Below are 23,196 nucleotides of genomic sequence, written 5' to 3' on the forward strand. Positions count from 1 at the left end.
AACTGTCCTTTTGGACATTGAAAAATATGCTGGGCTTTTGATTCTAGAAGTAGGCCCCATTTCAGCTGAAAGATCGCTGCCGCCCGCCCGCCCGCCCGCCCCTCCCAGCAACAGCCCGCCTCCTGTCTTGTCAAGGAAATTTGCGGACCCGACACGGAACTGGGACCAGTTGGCAAACCTTTGACTTTGGTAGTTGTCATTAGCGTATCTGTTGTCCACTTGGAACCTTCCAAATGGATTCTACTTTAATTGGTGAGGCTTTAATAGCTTTAAAGCTCTCAACGAGCAAAGCTGCAACTAAGGCTGCAAACGAGGCGAGTCGAGTCGAGTTTTGAGCTAATCGAGCCGAGTCTCGACTCAATTTTATCAAGCTCGAGCTCGAGCTCGAAGAGCTGGCAATTTTCGAGCTCGAGCTCGACTCGAATCAAGTCGAGCCGAGCTCGAGCTCGAAAAAAATAAAAAAAAATTATTTTATTTTTTAAAAAATAAAAAAAATAATATTTTTTTCTGAATAAATAATAAAATATTAAGGATATATACGTAATTTCACTATGAAAATAAAAAATTAAAATATATTTATATATAATATACGTAATTTTATTATTAAATAAAAATAAAAAATATATATAAATATATATACTCAAGCTCGCGAGCTAACGAGCTTAATATTCTGAGCTCGAGTTCGAGCTCGAGTTCGACTCGAGCTGGCTCGAGCTCGACTCGAGCTTGACTCGAGCCGCTCGCGAGCGGCTCGATTCGTTTGCAGACCTAGCTGCAACACTGCAAGAAAGAAAAGTGCTGTTTCAAGTGCAAAACAATCAGCTTCTCAACCACTTTCGATCTCAGAAAACTCAGGACATCAGAATAGTTACGTTGGTGGGTGGAAGACATTCATTGATTAAGTTATTGTTTCGAATGTACTCCTTTTATTTTATTAGTAGAGATACGAATTATATAAATACTAAGATTAGCTCTTATACATTAGGCATTATATTAGATAAGGAAATTATAATTTTTCAGTGTCATGCACAGTGACTGTGTAGTCAATTCGAACCTTTGTTCATAATCGTACAACTTTTGACATCAATATAATCAAATATCGTTTTCATTAAAAAAAATTCTAGTGTAATTAGAAACCAAGGATGACCGCTTTAGATGCCTTTGTCATTTTTTCTTTTGTCTTTTTCATTAATTATATATTTTTTTATAACTAGACGTCTCGAACCTAAACTTGTCACATACAATCTTTATGTACCTTCCAACCCATTTATTAATTATGTTAATTTCCATTGTGCAAACAAATCATATTTTAAGTTTTTGATTATGAGGAGATGTGTTACATTTTGTTCTCTTTATTGTCAGCACAAGAGAGATAACGTGAGTGTGTTTGGATTGTAAATTATTTGAGATATTTTTACTGTAACACTTTTTATGATGTGATGTATGTAAGATAAAAAGATAATTGGGAAGATCAAAAGGTATATTGAAAATTATAATGGTGATCTAAGCAAATATATTTGGGCAAATAATCTCCTGTCCAAACACACTCGCGCTGTTTTTTTTATGGATTTTTGGATTATAAAATACTTGAGATTTTCTAATGCTTGTCAAGAACACAAACACATACTCCCTCCGTCCCACTTTGATAGTCTTGTTTTTCTTTTTCGTCCGTTCCAAATTGTAGTCCACTTCCCCATTAAGGAATGTAGTAATCTTTCAAATTGTCTAAAATACCCTTATTAAATATCTTGTTATTAATACATTGTTATTAAATACTAACTCACTACATTGAATACATTGAGTTTTTCCAATGCACTCTTCGTGATTAGCATAAGGGTATTTTAGGAAATTATTAATCTAAATTTATGTTTCCAACCAAATTAATTACACTTTCTTAATCTGTGTGAAAAAAAAACCAAAACTAATAAAACGGGACGGAGGGAGTACAAATTTATGCGTGTATCTAGAAATTTGTGCATTCTTAAGCGCGTCAAGGCAGTAGTATATAATTGAGGGGATGACTTAATTAAAAAAATTTGGACTTGTGAAGAAATGCTTCTAGAACTAGTTGATAAAAGTTCTTATCATTTGGTGATATTATCAATTGAAGTCTTAAGAATTTTAAGAGGGGTGTAAAATGAAACAAATAACTTTGAGAAATTGGCATCTATTCTTTAGTTCTGCGGAGGTCAGAAAGGGCATTCTCATTGTTCTGCAACAGCACCATGCCTATATGCGTGTAACATCTCATATCAGCCTGGTTGAGCGCGGACTGATCTGGGCTGTTGAACTCAGCTGACCCAAGCCATAAAATGTTCTCTCTGCAATGCAGAAAACAACCCAGACCCCTCATTGTCAAATCATGGTAGCACGGATATTCGGCCACAAATCCATAAAATGGAAATAGGAGCAATGCTGGACTAGGTATTTCATTTATCTCACGAGTAACCCTAACCCAACATCCCACGTATTCCAATACCAAATCGGTATGACAGGGGAACAGAAAAGTATAAATAAAGCTTCAAGACCTTCTTAGACGGAGAGGTGTTGGGCTAGGAGTAGGATTCTGGCATTAGAACTGCAAAAAGTTATCCATTGCTCTGCTGCTTTGTATATAACATAACCCATCATGAGACCATTTGCTTTCTCAAAGACATAAATCTGAAGGAAGCTGTTGTTCTCAGAATACATAAACAAAAATCAACTAAATCTGCCAAAAACAATTTATTTTATGTCTATCATTCATTGCTACAAAGATAATGCTCATCACAAGTTCTTGAAGGCCGAGTCACGAGTTGGTTTCTGTGGAGTCAACTTTGCCAATAATGCCTTGTTATGACAGTGCTCAGCATCAATAAAGTAGAATTTACCGTTGGCCTTAAATGTCACAAACGGCCTATTGGTCTCCGGTGGCCTGATATCTGCAAATTTGATCGTTTTTGGAATATAAGTTGCCAGCCATGACATCATCTCCACTTCAAAGCTGTCAGAACCAGGTTGCCATCTGAGTTTGTGCACGTAAGGGCTCACAAACCAGTGAAGGGCAGCAGTTGTAGAGGCACTAAGGAAGATAACAGAAGATGCCACAGCACCCTTCAAAATCACATTCATTTCGGGAGATGTCATGAAGGTGATGACAGGGCCCAAAGAAACAGAGAGGCAGCAGGTGGAAAGAGATAGGAGCTTCACTTTCTTTATGGTATTTGATATAGGACCATAGTAAACCACCCCCGAGTCCTTTTCATCTTTTCCAGATTCTCCCCCTTTTTGAGGACCTATGCTGAGCTTGTTATCATCCTCAGTGGAAAACCACCGTCTCTGGATAGCAGTGGGCTGTATGCCACTGGAGGGTCTGGATGTCTGCAGCAATGTACCAAGCCTACTCAAATTACAACCTGAAGAGTTGAATATGTTAATTAAGGCCATAAAGGTGAAATACATTATTCATTTTGAAAGCTTCGAGGACAAGTTGAATCAGGAGAAAACATTCATAATTCTTTTTTAAGAGTGAAAAGGAAACTTAAATTGAAGGCAATCCCACATTGAATATTAATAACTAGAAGTCAGAAGACAAAAAAAATTAGAGTACCCCTAAACAAGTTAGAAGACAAAAAATTAGAATACTGCTAAAGAAGATTATCTCCACGGTTCCCACCAATAACAGTATAGAGCTTGACTGCTAATAGACTAAAACCATTGGCCGTGATACAAATTGTGGCTTCAAAAACTACTATATTTAACAGTTACTACCATTGCTCTTAATCTTTTTCAGGACTCACACTTACAGTGACTTCCCAGCTACATAACTGCAGATGCTCTACATATTCTTCTCCATTTCCATCAAATTTGAGTCCAGTGACATGCAGAAATGTTTAAGGGAAAAAAGTCTCAATAGCCCTCCAACTAATAGCCGGGTGAACTTTTGGCCCTTCAACAATTAAGAGTCAGCTTTTGGCCCTCGACCTATCGAAATCGCAAAGTGTTGAACCTTCTGTCAAGTTCAAACATTAAAATCAACGGAAACCAACACTACTTGAGACGCATGTCAAAATACGAGGAGTATTTTAGTTTGAACTATCTTCCACTCAATAAAAAGGGAGTAAAGATCAGTTTAACTTAATTGTTGCGTTATATCATTCTCTCTCTCTCTCTCTCTCTCCCGCTCTCTCTCTCTCTCTAGTGCAAGTGGTTGGATGCCCCTGCAATTCGTCAACCATCATCACTAGTGCACCTCTTGAAGCTTCCTCAAAAGAATTATAAGTACCCAAACCAGATCCTCTTTCCCGTAAGTGGGTAGCAAATTTCTGCAGCCCATTTGCCTCATTTCCTCTACCTGACGCCTTTGTATTTCCTCTACTCTGCGGTTTAGCTAACTTCTTTTTCTTCGAGTTGTTTTTCTCCCCATTATTGCTCTCTTGTTTTAGCTTCTGGGCCAACAGCTGCAACCACAGGCTAACCAGGTTGACTTTTCAACTCCATAATAGGGAGAATAATCTCCCTAAGAAACCTCTTAGGTTTCTTTTAAATCAGTTTCTTTTAAATCACCCTTTCATCATCTGATGAATCAGTATCGATAGCATCCGGGTCGTTACAAAAGACACAAATCTTTCTTGCAGGTCTGATGGGTTCAGCCTTGATTTTTGGCCTTTTGTTATGGTACTGTTGATTCAGTATGACTTGTCTCCAAGACACTGGCATTTTTATTTTCCTTTTCTTCAATCACTCAACTGCAAAACCCTGAATCAGATACCCAGAAAATCCTTGAAACTTCCTTTTTGTCTTGCTTGAAGGCACTAAGTAGTGCTTTAATTGGATCAAATTGTAGTAGACGTAAATTTTACCTCAGTTGAAGAGTAACTTTTTTATGTGTTTGAAAATTGTTCTATATATGGAATAAGTTTTGAAGCTTTTCCATTTCAATCACATGAAGCAAAAAACTTGAGTAGAAGCTCTTCAACTGCAATGGAGATTTTCTTCCTACAGCTTTTTGTTCAGGAAGAAATCCCTTTTTACCGAATAGAAACTACTGGGTGGACTAAAATGGCCTTTGTATTTCGGCATGCATTTCACATGATGTTAGTTTCCGTCAATCTTAACTGTTGAACTTGCCAGAAGATCCAACATTTTACACTTTCGATAGATCGAGGGCCAAAAGTTTACTCTTAATTGTTGGGGGGCCAAAAGTTCCCCCGGCTAATAGTTAGAGGACCATTGGGACTTTTTCCCAATGTTTAAATACATACTTATATGCGCCTAACTCACAGACTATCTGTGCCGGAGTGAATAAATGACAACTATCAGCAAAAGGTATTGAATACACCTGTCTGTTATGACAGTACGAATAGATAAGCCCATTGTAGCAGAATGTTTATATTTTCTTATCAACAAGAGAAAGTATATTATCTGGTTTTCCAGTATAACTTTAACTAAAATATTATCAGCATGTTCATATCTCTTTAACAGCAAGATACAAGCACAGGACTAGGACAAAGAATGACCAGAAAAACCAAAAAATTCATAGATGTACTGCACATTCATGTAGACTTGTGCTTCAGACTAAGACACTCCAAAGCAACTTAGGATCAGCAATAATTCATCAATAGGCATTTCCCTTCCAAACAAAGAAAAGGATGGAACGAAAAAACAACAAGATCCTAAGCAATCACCAATAGTACATAAAAATAGGGATCTTAGATTGTCCCAAATAAATGTTATATGACCATGCCAGAAGCTGAACAATTGATGTCAAAATAAAAGTTTATCAGGATCAAATGATTCTTAATAAGAACTAAATAACAAGATGGTGGTTAATTATTGATCCCTCATCAGGCCTCCAGGACCCAGTAACAAGGTTGCTTCAGCAGCAACATCTTAAGGGTGAAATTACGATGAGAAACATGATTAACTAGCCCCTATAATTCACATGAACCTTAATAGTAAATAGGCGGTAGAAATTAGCAAAACTTGTCGTGTACTGGCATGTATTTATTCACCAAGATGTATAAGAATACCCTATCTAAATCCCCCTCTATCAAACATTTTGTTGGAAATCAGAGAAGTTTCAGTCAGAGAACAGGTTTTTTGGTCTGTACTGGATATGGGTACTCCATCCTGCCAAATCTAAAATCTACAATAAGCAAGCACCCAGAACTTATGTTTTTTGATGTAAGTGGTCATTTTGAGATAAATTTTCAGTCTCTTTTAAGGTGAGATTAAGAATAGTTAAATTGCAGAAATGATACAATGGTGATAGGTGGTCTTCCATGTACTTTGCCCAATAAATTCTATTAAAGATGAATAGTTTCTGAGGCACTTCTGGAGCAGTTAAAAGATTCCTGATGGAAAATAAAGCTTTCAGCCCAAAAATTCACGTCCTTAAAACTGGTAAAAGAATAATAAAAAATAATAAAAGAAATGGCAAGAACTGCACTGCTAGACCAATCCAACTTAACTTAACAATAGAATTCAAATCCTAAATCTATGCAGACAAACACACACAGAGACAGAGCATTATATTAAGAACTCAAACATGTATGGTTGAGCTCGCCCAGAGAAAAGTTAATTGCACTTCAAGTGAATCATCAATTGATCACTAGACACCAAATGATACAACCAAGTGCTTTCAACAAACACTGTTAAACTTTGTGCAGAAAGCAAGAATAGGTGCTGCATGTTAAGCCAAATATTGGCTTATCTAGTCCAACTGTTCCACTAATCAATAATGCAATTAATTCCGCTTTTCTATAAAGAAAACCTACCATTTTATTTGCTTTTTCTGAGAGCCAGTTTTCTTGAAATTTAGACCTTGAATGGTTGGGTTCCACCTCGGACATGTTTTATATGCTTCTGCATCAAAATTCCAGCAATGTACATAAATCATATGGTTGGGTTCCAAAAGGTTGCTTCTTGACAGAATAAAGGGTGTTCTGTGATTAAGAAAATAAATGCTGCAAAGAAGGCATTATCATATCCATGCATTATCAAGTTGAGATCAGGCAGCTAGCACACCAAGCCGCTCACAAGCTGCAACTTGGCTTGACTTGGTGTTCACCGAGCTCATGTCAAGCTTGAGTTGCTCAATTAGCTTAAAGAGTCAAGCTCAAGTATGTTAGTATTCCACTCAAAGGCTGATCAAGCTTAGTCGATCTTTTTATAAATGGTAATAAGTATAAAATTCTTGTTATTTTTATAATAACATAGCAAATTTACTTCTTGTTAGAATGGACTGAGCTCGAGCTCAATTTTGAGCTTGGCAGATTTAAATCGACAAACTGACCTTGACTAAATTATGCAAATACCCAACTTGACTCCGCTTGATTGCAGACCTCATTGAGATAATATACATATCTGTCCGCATTTCGATTGTCTATTCCAAAGAATCAACTATGCAACGCCAATAAACAACTTCTTAGCCTCAAAGCCCTATATAAAGACTTAAAAAAATAATTTTAAAAAAAGCCCACAAACACACAAGTAGCAAAATAAACCGTGATATACTACGTGCAAACACATAATCTGGTACAGTTTTTGTTTTTTGGGGTATATAATCTGCACACTGAATTGCACAAAAAACAAAATCACATTTTTATGGTAGCCTTTCTGTGGAAATACCTAAAATCAAGTTTTCGGCCATAAGTTACCGGAATTATCATAGATTAAAAAATAATAGAATCTTACGCCCTTTTCTTTGTGTGTTTTTGCCTACACTAACTACACCAAATATTTGATGGAATGCAGACAAACCAAATTCAAATGACAATCATTTACAAGCAAAATGACTTCTCAAAAAACAATTCAATCATGAGGGGGTGAAGAAAGAAAGGAACCTGAGTGGAAGTTCGTTGATTTGAGATGCTGATGGGTTTGAGAGCGGACCAAATGAAGCAGTGCAGTTCTTGCCATTTCTAAATTGAAACCTACCAAAAAAATAAAAGGAGCAAAAAAAAAAAAAACACGCTTTCTTTCTTCTTTTCAGTGGAGAGAGATCAGAAAACCCTAACTCCAACTTCAGACACCCAGCCAAGGGTATTGCAGTGGAAAAGAAAATGGAAAGTAGTGCATAGAAGAATTTATGTCCGCAACGATGCATGTCAGCAAGGGCATTTGGTCTAGTGGTATGATTCTCGCTTAGGGTGCGAGAGGTCCCGAGTTCAATTCTCGGAATGCCCCTCATATTTGATTCTTTTTCCCGCCACCCCCCGGGGGGGTGGGCCAACAAATGTCCTATTAGCCGAGTAATAAGCTTACAATCCAGAAGCCATTCTTACATTATTTTGACCATTTTTTGCCACACTAAACCATCATGTGAATGTTTCCGTACAAATTTGTAAATCACATGGCTCAAATTAAATTCTGATTAATTCTTGATGTGCTTGCATGAGACACCATCAACCACATGACTCAACAAATTAAGTCCACTTGCATTTGTCTCGAGGTCATTTCGTAAAACTGAAATCTAAATTTGCTAAATTTATTAAGTCACATTTGTTTGATAATCATCCGAATTTGATAACTGAATTGGAACATTGTGTCTTATGTATGTATAAGAATATATTTTAATCAAATATTGTGCTTTTATTTTTATTTTAAATTAATTTTTAAAGTATTAATTCTCAATAATCAAATAATTTATCAGCATGGAAAGTGTGTTATTGTGCAAGAGAGAGAGTATGTGTTTATGGGCAAAGTTCTACACGTTGATGTATATAATGGTGGATTTTATCAACTTAATTGCATTTAGAAATAAACAGCACACAATCAAGGTTAGAACTTCCTAAACTCGTCATTAATGTAAAACTGCATTTGCCAAACCATTCATTATGCAAGTCAAAATACTGCACCAACTTATGTTAACAACCATCATTAATGCATCCATCATTAATGCTCTTATTGATATATATATATATATATATATATATCCTCAGAGAGACATGTTGACGCCCGATAGCACCGTTAGCCAAAAAAAAAAAGGGCCTTAAATTTATCTCTACTGTCCATATATGGCCTTCCTTCCAGAAGCACTTGGTCTTAATTTGGATCTTTCTTTATTCTCCTGAGTGAGCTGGTCCGTTTGCCAGTTCGTTTATTGCTTCCTTCCACCCTATACATCAGCTTTGACCCTTCCTTGCTCTTCTAGTAGTAATCCTATATATTCTTCTCTTTTCGGGTAGACCTTTACTCTTTCCGCGTCTTCTTGTTTTCAAGTTTTCACCACTTAATAAAAGAAGCATTAACTAAGTGCCCTTCAAGGCATCAATTGTCAAAGTTGACAATCACTCCTCTAGATTGTCTAACCAAAACCAAAAGATCTAGTCACCAAACAAATGGTAAGAATACCATAAATTATATAAGATCGTCTAGAAGCTGTCACAATTAAAGGGAGCCATTACTACGCATTCTACACGCTCACATGCTCTCCAAATAAAGTATGCAAAGATGGACAACCTGCCCTAGTATATATAGACTTCCCACTAACCCAGTTTTCATTCATCAAACACATTCCTACACGTATTCTCTCTAGCTCACAACACTATACATCTTGAATTCTTGATTACTTGATCTTGCTAGCTCTCCCTCTAGAAGGTAGAAAGGAGAAAAAGATGGAAAACAAAGGAAACACTACTTGGGAATACTTTGGAGAAGAAGAAGAAGAAGCGGAGGACACTCTTTCTTTCTGCAACCTCAACATACAAGAATACAAAGACAGCTCCGTCCTTCAAAGCCCTAGAGATTCCTCAGCTCAGGATTTGTTTGAGTTCTTCAGCGATGAACGATGCCCTGAATTTTTCAGCGCCCCAGATGTCGTTTTCTGCGGGAAACTCATGCATGAGGACCGAGATGATCAGCTCAATGAGTATCAAAAAAGAGACTATCTAACCATGGTCAGATCCCACTCTTTTCGTCCTTCTTCTCGTGATGAAAAGGACCTTTCTTCGGCGAAAAAAAGCTTGGTTTCTCGCCAGATTTCGAATTCTAAGTCTCGCGTGGGTTCAATCTATCGTGTCCAGAATGTGAACATATCTGGTTTGACTTCCATGTCAAAGAAGTCCAGAAGAAGAATGTTCATGTTTGGGCCAGTCAAGTTCAAGCCAGAAATGGAGCTGAGTGCTATTAAGGAGAGGCAAGGCCGTCGTTCGACTACCAGTACCACCATGTCGCCGCCAACGCAGGTAAAGGATGGCGGAAAGGCGGTGGTCAGAAGTGGTGGGAAGGCGGCGGCAGCAGCAGATAAGGGAAAGAGGAGTGGCACCTGGAATATGGTGAGGTCGTTGCGGGGCAGAGGCCACCTCACTGCCGTGTTGGCCAGGTCGTTCGGCTGCATTCCTTCTGCTGCTAGTGTGGGAAAATACCTTCCAGTGGCCAATTAGTCTTTGCTGGAGTTTGAATTGGGACTTGTGGATGGACGTTGTGTTCATGATTATATGGCATCATTGGCATTTGATTTCTTTTTTCTTGACAAAAGAAAATTAAAAAGAATATGTCAGTGATATTTGTGAATAAATATTAATTACACTTTGCCCCCCTAAATTCTAGGTATATACAATTTATCTCCTATCATTAAGATTGTTAGTGCTATTTGACAGAGAGAAACAGAGTGTCGTCTTCTCTGTGACCAAAATACCTCTACAAACATGTACCTTCTAGTTTTGTGATTAACAATTTAAAATTTCATTAGAGCTATACATACAATAGTCATAGAGTTAGAATACTATTTATGTAACATTCTAAAATGCAACATATTTCATTCTAAAGTGTTTTTTTTTTTGGAGCAAAACTGGTGATTTTTGAATGTTCATAAGTGCTTTTAACAGTGAGTGTGTTTGGATAGGAGATTATTTGAAATAATTACTGTAGCACTTTTTATGATATAATGTATATGAGATAAAAAGATAATTTAAAAAATAAAAAGATGTATTTGAAATTGTAATGGTGATATAAGCAAATAAATTTGGACAAATAATCTCCTGTCCGAGTATCTGTAGGTATTTTACCAATTGCCTTTCAATTGTGGACATACAGCCATATTGTGAGGGCATTAACATCATTTAGTCGTGTTTTCGATTGATTGGTTTTCATGGATGGTAACATGTGTATATCCTGAGTTTAGTTTAGAGGGACAAAACGTTACTTCACATCAAGTATCGGGGAGCAAACGGTAATTTAGCCTATTTCTTGTCACTCCTTAAATCGTGTTATACTTTTTTTTTTTTTTGGATTACTAGGACCTCCTATTCAACCATGGTTTGGTTAGAAAAAGACTTGCAAGTTTGTTTAAAGTCGACCGTTTCGTTGTAGTATTTACTTCCTGGTCAAGGCCCGGAGCCTCTACTGTCAGATTTGCGTTCAATTGGTAGACCAAATTTGGTTAAATTGGAAGTCTTGACTATCCTTACAGTTTACCTGTGCCTCTTTTTGCGCACTAACACTCTTTCTTTGCTTGGACAGTGAATTATTTGCACAAATTTATTTATTTACATTATAAATATATTTTTTAATTATTTTTTATCTCATATATTTTATATTAAAAAAGTATTATAGTAAATTTTTTTTTCAAAAGAATTGTCCCAAATTGTCCGCAAGTTTCGCTAGCAAAGCAAAAATTCCTAATAATTTAATTAACTCAACCAATGAACGTAATATTTGCTGTATGGGGAAAAAAGATGGCACAACTTGCGTTTCCTTGTTCCTGATTGGGTTCTTCAAATGACCAACTTTTTCGGCATTGAGCTGGGAGAAACACACGTCACATTCATCATCTTTTAATATAACCTTTCTTACCATCAAAAATGCGTTTTAGCTATCTAAGATCAAAACAAAGTACCATATCATCACATCGATTAGGGTGAATTTCTGTAAATAATGCCGAAATAAGAAATCATTACAAATTTGGTGTTTTCGACAAATTAGTTCTTTAATAGGGGTCACCGTAATTGAGAAAAGCGGCATTGATCGACATTGAATTTATTTTAAGTTTTTTTATATAAGTTAAATGAATAATAATTTTTAAAAAAAAAAATTTGCCAATGCGGTGACTAGCTCATTCGCATCCAAAACCAATTTATGCACCATTGATCAATAGTTGATCAACGGTGTGAATTTTTTGGAAAAAAAATTGACCACTTTTGGATGCAGCGGAATTTTAGCACCATTGATCAATAGTTGATCATTGGTGCAAAATTTTTTTTTTTAATCCAGACGTCACATGTGGATGCGGTGTCTAGTATAGCCACATCCATTAACGGATGCGATGAAACTCTATGGGTTGATCAATGACACATACACTCCATTGACAATTTTAATTTTTTTTTAGCTGTTGATTAATTTCGAATGAACAATTGGATTGCGTCGATATAATCAATGCAATTGGCTATAAATATATCACCGAATAAAGCCATTTGACTCCAACAAGCCCATCAGTATACTTTCACTTATCTCCTTCATCATCTTCCGAATTTCGTCCTCATATACAGAGAAAATCTCAAAGAAATTTTGCCCAAAAAAGAATCGATTGTGTTTTTCACCATTGTTCAGCCGGTTAGTTTGTATACATTGTCGCGCATTGGCGTGCGTTGGTTTCCTTTGTAGTTCATAAAAAGCAAAAGCAGTTTTCTAGGATCTAAAGTTTGTGGTGCTCGGCCAGAATCTCTGAGAATACTTGGTTCAACAGGTACTACATTCGACATATCCCATGTGTCATTTTAAATAGTAATAGTTAATTATATTTGATTAGTATTAGTTGATTACATTTGATTTAAATGATTACTATTAGATCAGTAGTTTATTACATTTAATTGGTGTTAATTTATTACATTTGATTAGTATTTGAATTAATTTAATTAGTAATAGTTTATTAATTAGTTATATTACATCTTCCTGTCAATAGATTGACTGAATGTCAAACTAGAAATAGTAACAGTAAGCGATAATATAAGTACTGTTTAGTAAATAATATTAAAAATAAAAAATAGTAATAGTAATAGTAAAAGTAAATTGTAACAGTAACAATAGTAATAGTAAGAGTAATAGTAATAGTAAAAGTAAATAATAATAGTAAAAAAATATAGTAATAGCATATAGTAAATATGTATAGTAAACATAAGCAGATAGTGAATAGTACAAGTAAATAATAATAGTGAATAGTAAAAAGTTAATAATAAATAGTTTTTCAATAAATAAAAAAAAGGATAAATGATAAATAGTAAAAGTAAATAGTAAATATTTAATAGTATATTAAAAGCCAATAGTAATTACTTGTCAAATTAATAGGAAATAGTAGTAGTAACTACTTAGCAATAGTAATAGTAGTAACAGTAATTAAAAATTGTAATAAGTGTTTCATTAATACTAGTTAGGAACCATTAAATTATTACATAATTAATAAAGTTACCGTTAATTTTATGTTTAAGGACAAATTCGTGCTTGTCTACTAGTGTACTATTTTGTTATTGTTTCCTAGTGTACTATTAAGTAGATAGTGAATAGTAAAAAGTTAATAAAAATAGTTTTTAGTAAAAATAAAAAGACATATGGTAAATAGTAAAAATAAATAGTAATTAGTAAATAGTTAACCGTATGTTAAAAGTCAATAGTAATTACTTGTCAAATTAATGGGAAATAGTAGTAGTGATTACTTAGTAATAGTAATAGTAGTAATAGTAATTAAAAATTGTAATAAGTTTTTCATCAATACTAATTTGGAACCATTAAATTATTACATAATTAATAAAGTTACCGTTAATTATGTTTAAGGACAAATTCGTGTACTATTTTGTGATTGTTTTATTATTAATGCGATTAATTTTAATATAGTTACTGTAAATTCATGTTTAGAATCACATAAGCGATAGAATCTAAATAAAAAATATTCATAGCATTATGCAAAAATATCGACGGATCTCGCATTGGTGATTCAATTTATTGGTGAATCAATCCATCTATTTAAATGGATACAAATGGATTGATTCAATTATACCTATTACCTGATTATGATCCGTCCCAATCTAGTTGAATCATTTATTTTGACACCTCTAGCCTTACCTAGCAATTCATGAAAAAATTAATTGATTAATTTGAAGAGTCTAATAAGTTAATTGACACAGGATATGATACGATAAATCAGATGAAACATTAGAAAAATTTTGTATCCAGTGGATCAGTCAGGCTGGTTCACCTGAACTTAAATCTTGTTTGTATATAATGTAAATTAATTTGAACATAATGTAAATATTTAATTTTATTTTGTAAACCTCACATATAGTGTTACGTAAAATGTAATGTACATTCTATAATTTAAGACATACAAATTTTTTGTTTAAGGTCAATTAATTTTATATTAATCTCTCATACACTGACAGTATATGTACTTTATTAACTTTTGTTAAATGATAACTATATAAAATTTATATGGGAGAACTGCACCAATCATCCCTCACATATCACAGATGTGAAAATTTAGTCCCTCAGAACAAAAATGATCAGTTTTAGTCTTTAACAAACAAAAAACGATCACCTTTAGTCCCCTTTCACTTTTCCGAACAAATTTTGGCCAGAACCAACTGGGTCCACGTGCAATGCCCAATTTTTAAAGGGTAAAAGCGACAAATCACCGTTGACCAATTATTGGAGGGACCAACTGTACAAAACTTTAGTTAAACATTTATAAAAAAAAAAAAACACAAAAACTAACCCACCATTATTTGCAATTCATCTCAACCCAAAATCTTAATACCCAGCAATTCAACAGTATAGCATTGGCGTATTCCACTTTGATAGATTAAAAGAATATGCACTGTGATAGATTAAAAGAATATGCAGGGAAAGCATAAAGAAAGAATTGAACTTAATGAGATGAAGACGATCAAGGAAGTAGATAAAACAAATTTTAGTGTTGCAGCAAGCACCATTACCGCAGGCATATGATTTACCAATTTTAGATAATGACCTTGGACCTGTTTGGAAGCCAGGTTTTTGGACAAGTTTTTATCTACTAGTTTTTTAATAATTTTTGCTACAGGAATCCCAAAAAAACTTTGAGAAGTTTTTTACCTACACACTTAAAATATCCAAAATACAAAAAAAAAGTCCCTTCCCCTTCTCTTCTTCTTCTTCCTCCCCCACCCTAACCCACCACCACTTTCGTCACCGGCCACCACCTCCGGAGCCGATCACCTCTTCCGGTGCTGGTCTTCTTTTTTTTTGCCCTTTTTCCCTCTTCCACTCTTCCTCTCCTTTGTCTTTTTTTTTTCTCTGCGTCTCCCCCACTCTTCCCCTACCACTCTTCCCCTTCTCCTTTGGCTGATCTAGTCATTAGACCAGATCGCACGGGGGAGGGTGGGGGTAGCGGGGAAAGAGGAAGAGGGGGGAGAAGGAAAATTGTCAAAAAAAAATTTCGTTTCACTGCTTCATCTGCCGGCAAGAGCAATGAGAGGGGACGGGAGGAGAAGGAGAGGGAAAATGTGAAAAAAAAGGGCAGAGGGAAGGTGAGAAGCGGGAAAGGGAATAGGAAAAGGGGAAGAGGCAGAGAGAATGGCAGGGGAGAGAGGGAAGGGGCAGAGGGGGTGGCGGGGGAGAGGAGAAGAAAGGGATGGTGGACATAGGGGAGTGGCGGGGGAGGGAGTGGGAGGGGTGGCAACCTAAGGGAGGTGGTGGGGGGAGAGGGAAAGGGCAGAGGGGGTGGCGGGGAAGAGGGAAGAAAGGGATGGTGGGCATAGGGGAGTGGCGGGGGAGGGAGTGGGAGGGGTGGCGACCTAAGGGGAGTGGCGGGGCGTGGGGAGAGGGAAGGAAAGGGATGGTGGGCATAGGGGAGGGAGTGGGAGGGGTGGCGGGCAGAGGGGGGAGGAACGGGGAAGGGAGTGGGAAGGGGTGGCGGGGGAGATGAGAGGAAAAGGGTGGCGGGAGAGGAAGGAGAAAAGAAAAGAAAAAAAAAAGAAGAAAGGTGGTACTGGCGGAGGTGTTGGAGGTTGGAGGTAGAGGTAACGAGAAAGAGGGAGAGGGAAGGACGAAGTAGAAGAAGAGAGGAAAGAAAAGAAAAAGGAAAGAAAGAAAAATAGAAAAGAAAGAGAAAGAGAAAAAGAAAGGAAAAAAAGAAAAGCAAAAAAAAATTTTCACTTTACAAAAACTTCTACAAAATTTTTCACATTACAAAAACTTCTATAAAAAAATTTTTCACCTTACAAAAACTTCTACAAAAATTTTTTAAAAACTTCTACAATGCACTACAGTAAAATTTTAGACAAATTTCCAAAAAATTCAGATTCCAAACAGGCCCCTTGTTACCAAGTACCACGTCGGAGCAAGAGAGCAATGTATGCCCAAACTAGCCGAAAACAGAATATCCCAACAGTAGTTCATATTAATAGAGAAGAGTACAAGACCACTTCAACTAGCAGACAAACACGAGTCCTTCGTTTAAACCAAATAAACCAAAAGAAAAAATTGCAAAAAAGCCTTGGCAGCCAAAAAAAAAAATAAAATCCCAGAATATATCACTAGTAGGTAAATTGTGGCCATGAAACGACAATGTAGACAATTGAAGAAGCTGCGGTTAAAACTAGAAGCTGGGATCGGCCGGATCTTGACTATAAGACGGATTCAAACTCCAGAAAAAGACTTGAGCACGACAAAATTAGCACAGCCAGTAATGCACAACAACCACCCGGAATCAGCGCAAACGCTCGAAACAAGTGATGAATACTGAACAAATCAGCTCAAAGTTGTAGCAAAAGTGTCAGCATAGCAATTAAATCAGTGAACCCACTCGGATCTATAGAGGAAGTCATTATAGAAAATAGCATTAAAGCCCAAAAAAAAAAAAAAAAGAAACAAAACAACATACTTACTAGCCTCTTCACGAGTCTCTTCTCCTCTCCCATTCTTGACCACCCCTCAGTAGCTTTGACTCTGTACAAGAATAATAGAGGGAGAGAAGAGAATAAGAGCAGAGGAAAGAGGTGAAACCGGTGTGATTTTGTATTTTAGAGTGGGCTTTGTATTGTGTTGTTTGAGGGAATAATAGTAAGAGTGGCAATTAAGAAGAACAAATTATTATGCTAATAACCCAAAAAAAAAAAAAAAAAAAAACAAAACTTACGGTAAAAGAAAGCGACGGCATGGATTAGGAAAATAATAAATCCTGGTCTTAATACATTTTGCATTACTATGTTGTTGCCTTTGTACGACACTAAGTGCAGCGGTATGGCAATTTTGGTACTAGCATCACATTTGTGGTCAACAGTAAGGTGATTTGTTACTTTTAACCTTTAAAAATTGGGCATTACATATGGAGCCAATGAGTTCCGGCCAAAATTTTGTCGGAAAAGTAAAAAGGGACTAAAGGTGATCGTTTTTTGTTTGTTAGAGACTAAAACTGATCATTTTTGTTTTGAGGAACTAAATTTTTATGTCTGTGATATATGAGGGACGATTGGTGCAGTTCTCTCAATTTATATCGAACTTTAACTTTTGTATATGAACAGCACTGGATATATGTTTGGACCAGGATACATGTCTGTGTACATAATATTTACTCATTATTTTTTTTCTTGGCACAATTCGTTTGCCCCTATCGACAATAATGCGATCTACTGTCGTAACCTGGTACGGTACACACTCACAGTTTCAACTTTCAACTGGCACTGCTGACTGCTGGTGGTGGTGGTGTATAGCAGGGAAATGAAGAAGAAGCGGCGAGAGTAGCAGCTGAATTTCTTAAACAAACTATTGAGACTCTTTCAGGAAGGAGACACTAAAAAATTTAAGGACCCTTTACCCCATTGAACCCTTAAACTTGAAAATCGAAACTCAAGCATTATACAGCCCCTAGGAGGAGAAAATTTTAGCTCACTCAAGAGGAGAAAAAATTGCAGTAGTAATAAAAATATCAACCAGCCTCTGCCCATTGCCTAAAACAAAGCAACGTAGAAAGAAAAGAACCCAGAAATCAAGTCGAAGATCGAAGGGCTTCGTTGCCGCCTCCGCCTCTCCCTCTATCCTTACCACCGCCGCAAATGGTATTCATTTTCTATATATGCATCAATTTCTTCGAAAATTTTGCAGTTTTGTTATCATTTCTTTTTCTGTCTCCTTGAATTTGACTTTAAGGTGTCTGATTATTGATTAATCATGCCTTTCCTTGTGGGGTTATTTTCGTTTTTCTTTTAAGATACGAGAGTTCTTGGAGCTTAGTCCTGAGACATTATCAAGAATCGGATTATTCAGTTTAATCCAATTAGTAAAGTTATTAATTTTGTCATTTTTGCTGTAGGTGGATATTGTTTCTTACTTCTCCACTTTCCTAGGTTCAAATTGTGGCGTAGTCTGCCGAATTTAGAGAGTAGCGCTATGTAAACGTTACAACTTCAGTTGAAATCTACATAACATCAAGGTTTAAGGTGATTAATGGGAGGTTTTATCAAGATTAAATTATTCTTACCTCTAGCACTTCCAGTTATTTGTTTTTTAAAATGTGATTGGCCACTTTGTGCTGTTTTGTTTGAATAACACAAAAGTCTTCTGAAGGAATTCTAAACCTCCGGAAATGCTGCGTGGATTGGCAGTTTTAGGTAATGCAAGAATTGGATAATGGACTTTGAAAGTACTGGGGAAAGTTTATGACAAGGTTTTGGTTTTCTGAGTCTGATATGTTGCTGGTTTTTTCCTCAATTTGGAAATGCTGATTGGAGAAATTGCCCCACAAATTTTCTGTAGGAGCCGCATGCCAATTTATATGGGAAAAACACTTGACTGTTGCTTATTGCCTAGGTTACTTGTCATAAAGAAATAGACATAACTGTGTATGATTGAGATTTAACACTCTATCATGAATAAATTAAATCATCAATCAATGCAGTTTAGTCTTGGATTTGTCCTTTGACTGAGCTTTTCTTTTGGAATTTTGGTATCAGATGGAAAAAGTGGATGTATCAAACCTGCGTGCTAGGAATGCAGAGGTGGTAGGTACTGATGCTGAAATGGATAAGGTCAAGCACAGTGTTGATAAGCTATCCATGGAAGTTGACAACGTGAGTTTATTGCTATAAGTGTTGAATGAATCATGCACTTCTTCTCTTTGTTTTAACATTTATTAAGATGAGGAGAGCTCAAATGAGTGGCTATTGTGTCTGGATGAAGATCACCCAAGAAGGATCCATAGGTGTTATTTTCTTCCCATATTTTGAAATGTTAGTTCTAAATGCTGATGAATTATCATAACTTGTCTTTATTTAGTTGTTTTTAGATGAAGTGGACAATAGTATTGCTGGCATTTAGTTTTTGTTTTTCTTGTAAGATTAAGTAAAGCATATGAGATTTGTTGTTAATCCATTTCTTGTCTGCAATAATCTATTTCTGCTGTCACTGGCATTCAAGAATTTTAATTTGTATCTTCTGAAATTTTTAGCTTGATCAAAGAGTGAATGAAGTTGAGCGGTTTTACTCAAGTAAAAGCCTAAATCAGCCAAGCACATCCTGGAGTACCTCTTCAAGGAACAATAAAGATAGGGAAAGATATGCGCCCAGCTTTAAGAAGCTACAACAGGATGCGTCACGCAGAGAAGCAGCTGCTGCAAAGAGAATGCAAGACCTTATGCGCCAGTTTGGATCGATACTACGTCAGGCAATCATCAATCTTTATCTCTATATATGAATGGAGATGAATGGGGCTACTGACTTAACATATTTAACCTATTAGCTTGGTACACTTGACGCATAAATTGATTCCAAAATACAATTTTTTCAAAACTATGTCTTGAAATGTTTCTGCTTCTGCGATATTTGCTCCTTCCACCAGGGTGCATATAGAAGAGAATCATTTGCAATCCTATAGAGCTAGTAGTTAACTGTAAGCGGAGTAGACTTCCATCCAAACACATTTTGTCTAGATTCTTTTGTAACATAGTTTTCCTTAATCTGCTCCAATTTTAAATGTTATGCACCAGTTCTATTACACACTCTAAACAATAAGTGCTAGTTGCCTAAGGGAGCTATTTCAGGGTATTGTTGAGGATTTTGGTCCATCTTTTACTCTGTGTTGTACTGCACTCCACCGTGAGAAACTCAACATGGTTTAGTGAAAAATTCATGAGTGAGCCTATTTACCCTTTTGTAATGCGTAGACATTTTTGTAACATCTTAAAGAATCAAATAAAATGTTAGTCCACCTTTTGACCAATTTCATTAAGATATGACTCAGCCCTGTTAAGGCAAAATCTCTTACTATATTTTGGCAGCCCAAGCATCACAAATTCCATAGACAATTTGTTGGGTATGGTATTCATGCTTGGGCATGGAAGACACCAATTAAAATTTCTGTCATTTGCCTGGAATTATCATGTCGGAACCATAACATTGTGGTGCACATTTTGTCCACTGCCTTCATTTCTCATAGTTGAGAAAGGAAAAAGTTGATTTCAGTAACTTGGCTGATCTTTCTAGGTGTTGTATTTTCCTGTAGAGGGCGACTCGATGTTTGTTTATTTCACCCATCCATCCTTTTATCTACTAGAATCTTACATGGCTTCCCTTTTGCTTATACATGGTGGAGAAAAGGGCTTCTGATATATCAGTTTGGCTTATGCCTAGCCCTTGTACTTTTAATGGAGAATAAAGATGATATGATAATGTATATTAAGAAACTTTGTCATGTTTCACGGATACAAGTTTAAGGTTACTCACTTGTTAAAGAAATTGCTTATTTTCAGGTGCCTATATTGTCTTGTACCATGTATCACACCTGTTCTTCTATAGTAGCATTGGTGGTTGCATTGAGCTGAGCTTTTAAAAATGGCACATTATATCTTGAATTGTTGATGGAATGAGTTCTAACATGTAACTCAACCAATTTGCATACTTCCTTCTTATTTGTGTTAGATCACTCAGCACAAGTGGGCGTGGCCATTTATGCAGCCTGTTGATGTTGAAGGGCTGGGCTTGGATGACTACTACGAGGTAGAACACCTGGCTTCATTCTGTCTTCTCCCTGCTATCCACCATTCCAGTTCTGTACTAGACTAGGAAACCTGATGCTCAAAGCAGGAAAAAGAAGTAACCAACATTAAAAACTAGAACAGAAACAGTAGCTTGATTTTTTGCAAGTGTCATGAAACTGAGATTCTCCGACGAGTAGTAAGATTTTACCTGTACTGCTTCCAGATTGAAAAAGCTGTCAAACTAATTAGGTGTGTGGGTGCTAATTCAGTAATTTGTACTAATCTGCTGATTTTCTACAAAAGAATTATCATGATGTTTCTGTGTTTATACCTTAATTTGATTGTGCTGTCTAGAATTGTGAGTTTGAACTTGCATTAATTTGTTGATTCTAGGTCATTGACAGGCCCATGGATTTTAGTACAATAAAGAATCAAATGGAGGCCAAGGATGGTACGGGTTACAAGCATGTTCGTGAGATATGTGCAGATGTGAGGTTGGTGTTCACAAATGCGATGAAGTACAATGATGAAAAGAGTGATGTTCATGGGATGGCCAAAACATTGTTGGCAAAGTTTGAGGAGAAGTGGCTACAATTGTTACCAAAAGTCATTGAGGAGGTAATTATTGTTATAGAAACTTATTGGTTTCCTGTTGTATGTAGGCCTTGGTATAATAGCCTCACATGGTGTAATACTATTAGCAGAACCTCACACTGATGGCTTCTGATTAGGCATAGGAAAGTTTTAGCTTTATTTGTGCTTGAGCACGGAGCAGTAGGGATCCCTGAATGTTCAGTAACATATGTTCTCTCATATGACATTCCTGGAACTTTGTTTAAGGTGAATTCTGTGTCTCCAGGAAAAGAGACGTGAAGAGGAGGAAGCAGAGGCACAGTCGAATATGCAGCTTGCTAAGCAGGCAGCTCATGCCAAAACAGCTAGAGATTTAAGCAATGAGGTATGTGATAAATGATCACTTTTGTGGCAGAAATGTGTCATCTTTGATATACAGACTGTACAGTTATACATGCCCACGTTTTTTACAACCTGCTTGACATTCTTTCAGCTTAATGAAGTCGATTCACAGGTGGAAGAACTCAGGGACATGGTAGTCAAAAAGTGCAGGTTCCATCTGATGCCAAATCTCAGTTTTACTTTGATATAATGTTTATGAAGAAAAAATTGTGTCTTGTGCTATTATTAACCTTAAAACCACTACTGTAGAAAAATATCGCTCGAGGAGAAAAGAAACATTGGAATAGGTCTCAGTAAGTTACGTCCTGAAGATCTCACTAAGGCACTGGAAATGGTTGCCAAAACGAATTCAAAATTTGTGCTGAGAGATGAGGACCTGGAACTTGATATAGATGCCATGGTGATCATTGAACATTGTTAATTCCCCCCTTTCCTTTAAAAAAAAAAAAGAGTATTTTCTTCCTGCATGTTCATAACTAACATGACTTTTCTATTTGGAATGCAGAGTGAATCCACTTTATGGAGGCTAAAATTTTTTGTCAAAGATGCATTGAGAGTGCAAGGCAGGGGTTCAAGCAATTGTGAAGAGAATAAAGCTGACAACCGAAAGGCCGCCACCAAGCTTAGCAACAACCCGGTTTCCAAAACGAAGAAAGATAAATCTGATGCTCTTGCCAATACTGCCAAAAAACGGAATAAGATGCCTGCACCTTAGCCTGTGAAGTTATAAGCATGCAGTGATGCACCACAGTGGCCATTTAGATGAAGTACCAAAATCAAATTCCTTGGAAAGGAATGAATGAGTAGTGAGTACTGAAGTCTGAATTCGCCAGTTCGGAAGTTGAAGATTACAAGGTTGACAAAGTCATTTGTCATCAATTTATGCACCTGACCTGAAGAATAAGAAAAGAAATATCTCCTGTTCTGACATGCTTCCTTCTGTAAAGAAAGACAGTCAATCGAACGGTATGAGATACTGTGAAAAATTTTAGATGCATTGTCCCATTTTCTTGCGTTGGGTGCTTTTGCATGCTCGTGAATGTCTTCCTGATGTTCAGCCTTAGGACCTTATGTACAACCTGCTTGACATTCGTGCCCAATTTCCTCCACCTTAGGCTAACCCATTATTTTGGTCACTGTGCTAGGATGAAAAACTTTAAAATTTTTTTTTTTTTTTTTTTAATGGACGAATCCAAACTCCGATGAATTTTACTAATTATGGTAACAGCAACGAAAATCCTTAATACTATGAAGCTTTATTAGTTTAAAATCAAGGTATATTTACCCAATGCTCTTA

At 36.4% G+C, this 23,196-nt stretch overlaps 2 protein-coding genes, 1 long non-coding RNA gene and 1 other non-coding gene across 4 annotated transcripts; 2 read left to right on the forward strand and 2 right to left on the reverse strand.

Annotated features, from left to right (window-relative positions):
• Positions 1-2,572: 2,572 nt before the first annotated feature.
• Positions 2,573-8,009, reverse strand: LOC113730803 (uncharacterized). The gene is made up of 2 exons (XM_027255733.2): positions 7,827-8,009; positions 2,573-3,395 (listed from the first exon to the last, which is right to left on the reverse strand). The coding sequence occupies exons 1-2, from the start codon at positions 7,900-7,902 to the stop codon at positions 2,767-2,769; spliced, it is 705 nt and encodes a 234-aa protein (XP_027111534.2). The 5' UTR covers positions 7,903-8,009; the 3' UTR covers positions 2,573-2,766.
• An 88-nt stretch (positions 8,010-8,097) lies between these two features.
• Positions 8,098-8,169, forward strand: TRNAP-AGG (transfer RNA proline (anticodon AGG)). The gene has a single exon. It is a non-coding gene; the product is annotated as a tRNA-Pro (tRNA).
• Positions 8,170-16,316: 8,147 nt separating this feature from the next.
• Positions 16,317-17,003, reverse strand: LOC140035822 (uncharacterized). The gene is made up of 2 exons (XR_011839738.1): positions 16,839-17,003; positions 16,317-16,692 (listed from the first exon to the last, which is right to left on the reverse strand). It is a non-coding gene; the product is annotated as an uncharacterized lncRNA (long non-coding RNA).
• Positions 17,004-17,602: 599 nt separating this feature from the next.
• Positions 17,603-22,912, forward strand: LOC113730805 (transcription factor GTE6-like). Its single transcript, XM_027255735.2, has 9 exons — positions 17,603-18,008; positions 18,903-19,019; positions 19,397-19,612; positions 20,866-20,943; positions 21,318-21,542; positions 21,784-21,882; positions 21,991-22,049; positions 22,149-22,299; positions 22,405-22,912. Exons 1-9 carry the CDS (start codon positions 18,006-18,008, stop codon positions 22,612-22,614), a joined length of 1,158 nt encoding a protein of 385 aa, XP_027111536.2. The 5' UTR covers positions 17,603-18,005; the 3' UTR covers positions 22,615-22,912.
• The last annotated feature ends 284 nt before the right edge of the window (positions 22,913-23,196 follow it).

This window comes from Coffea arabica, chromosome 2c (genome assembly GCF_036785885.1).
Source record: "Coffea arabica cultivar ET-39 chromosome 2c, Coffea Arabica ET-39 HiFi, whole genome shotgun sequence".
Lineage (NCBI taxonomy): Eukaryota > Viridiplantae > Streptophyta > Magnoliopsida > Gentianales > Rubiaceae > Coffea > Coffea arabica.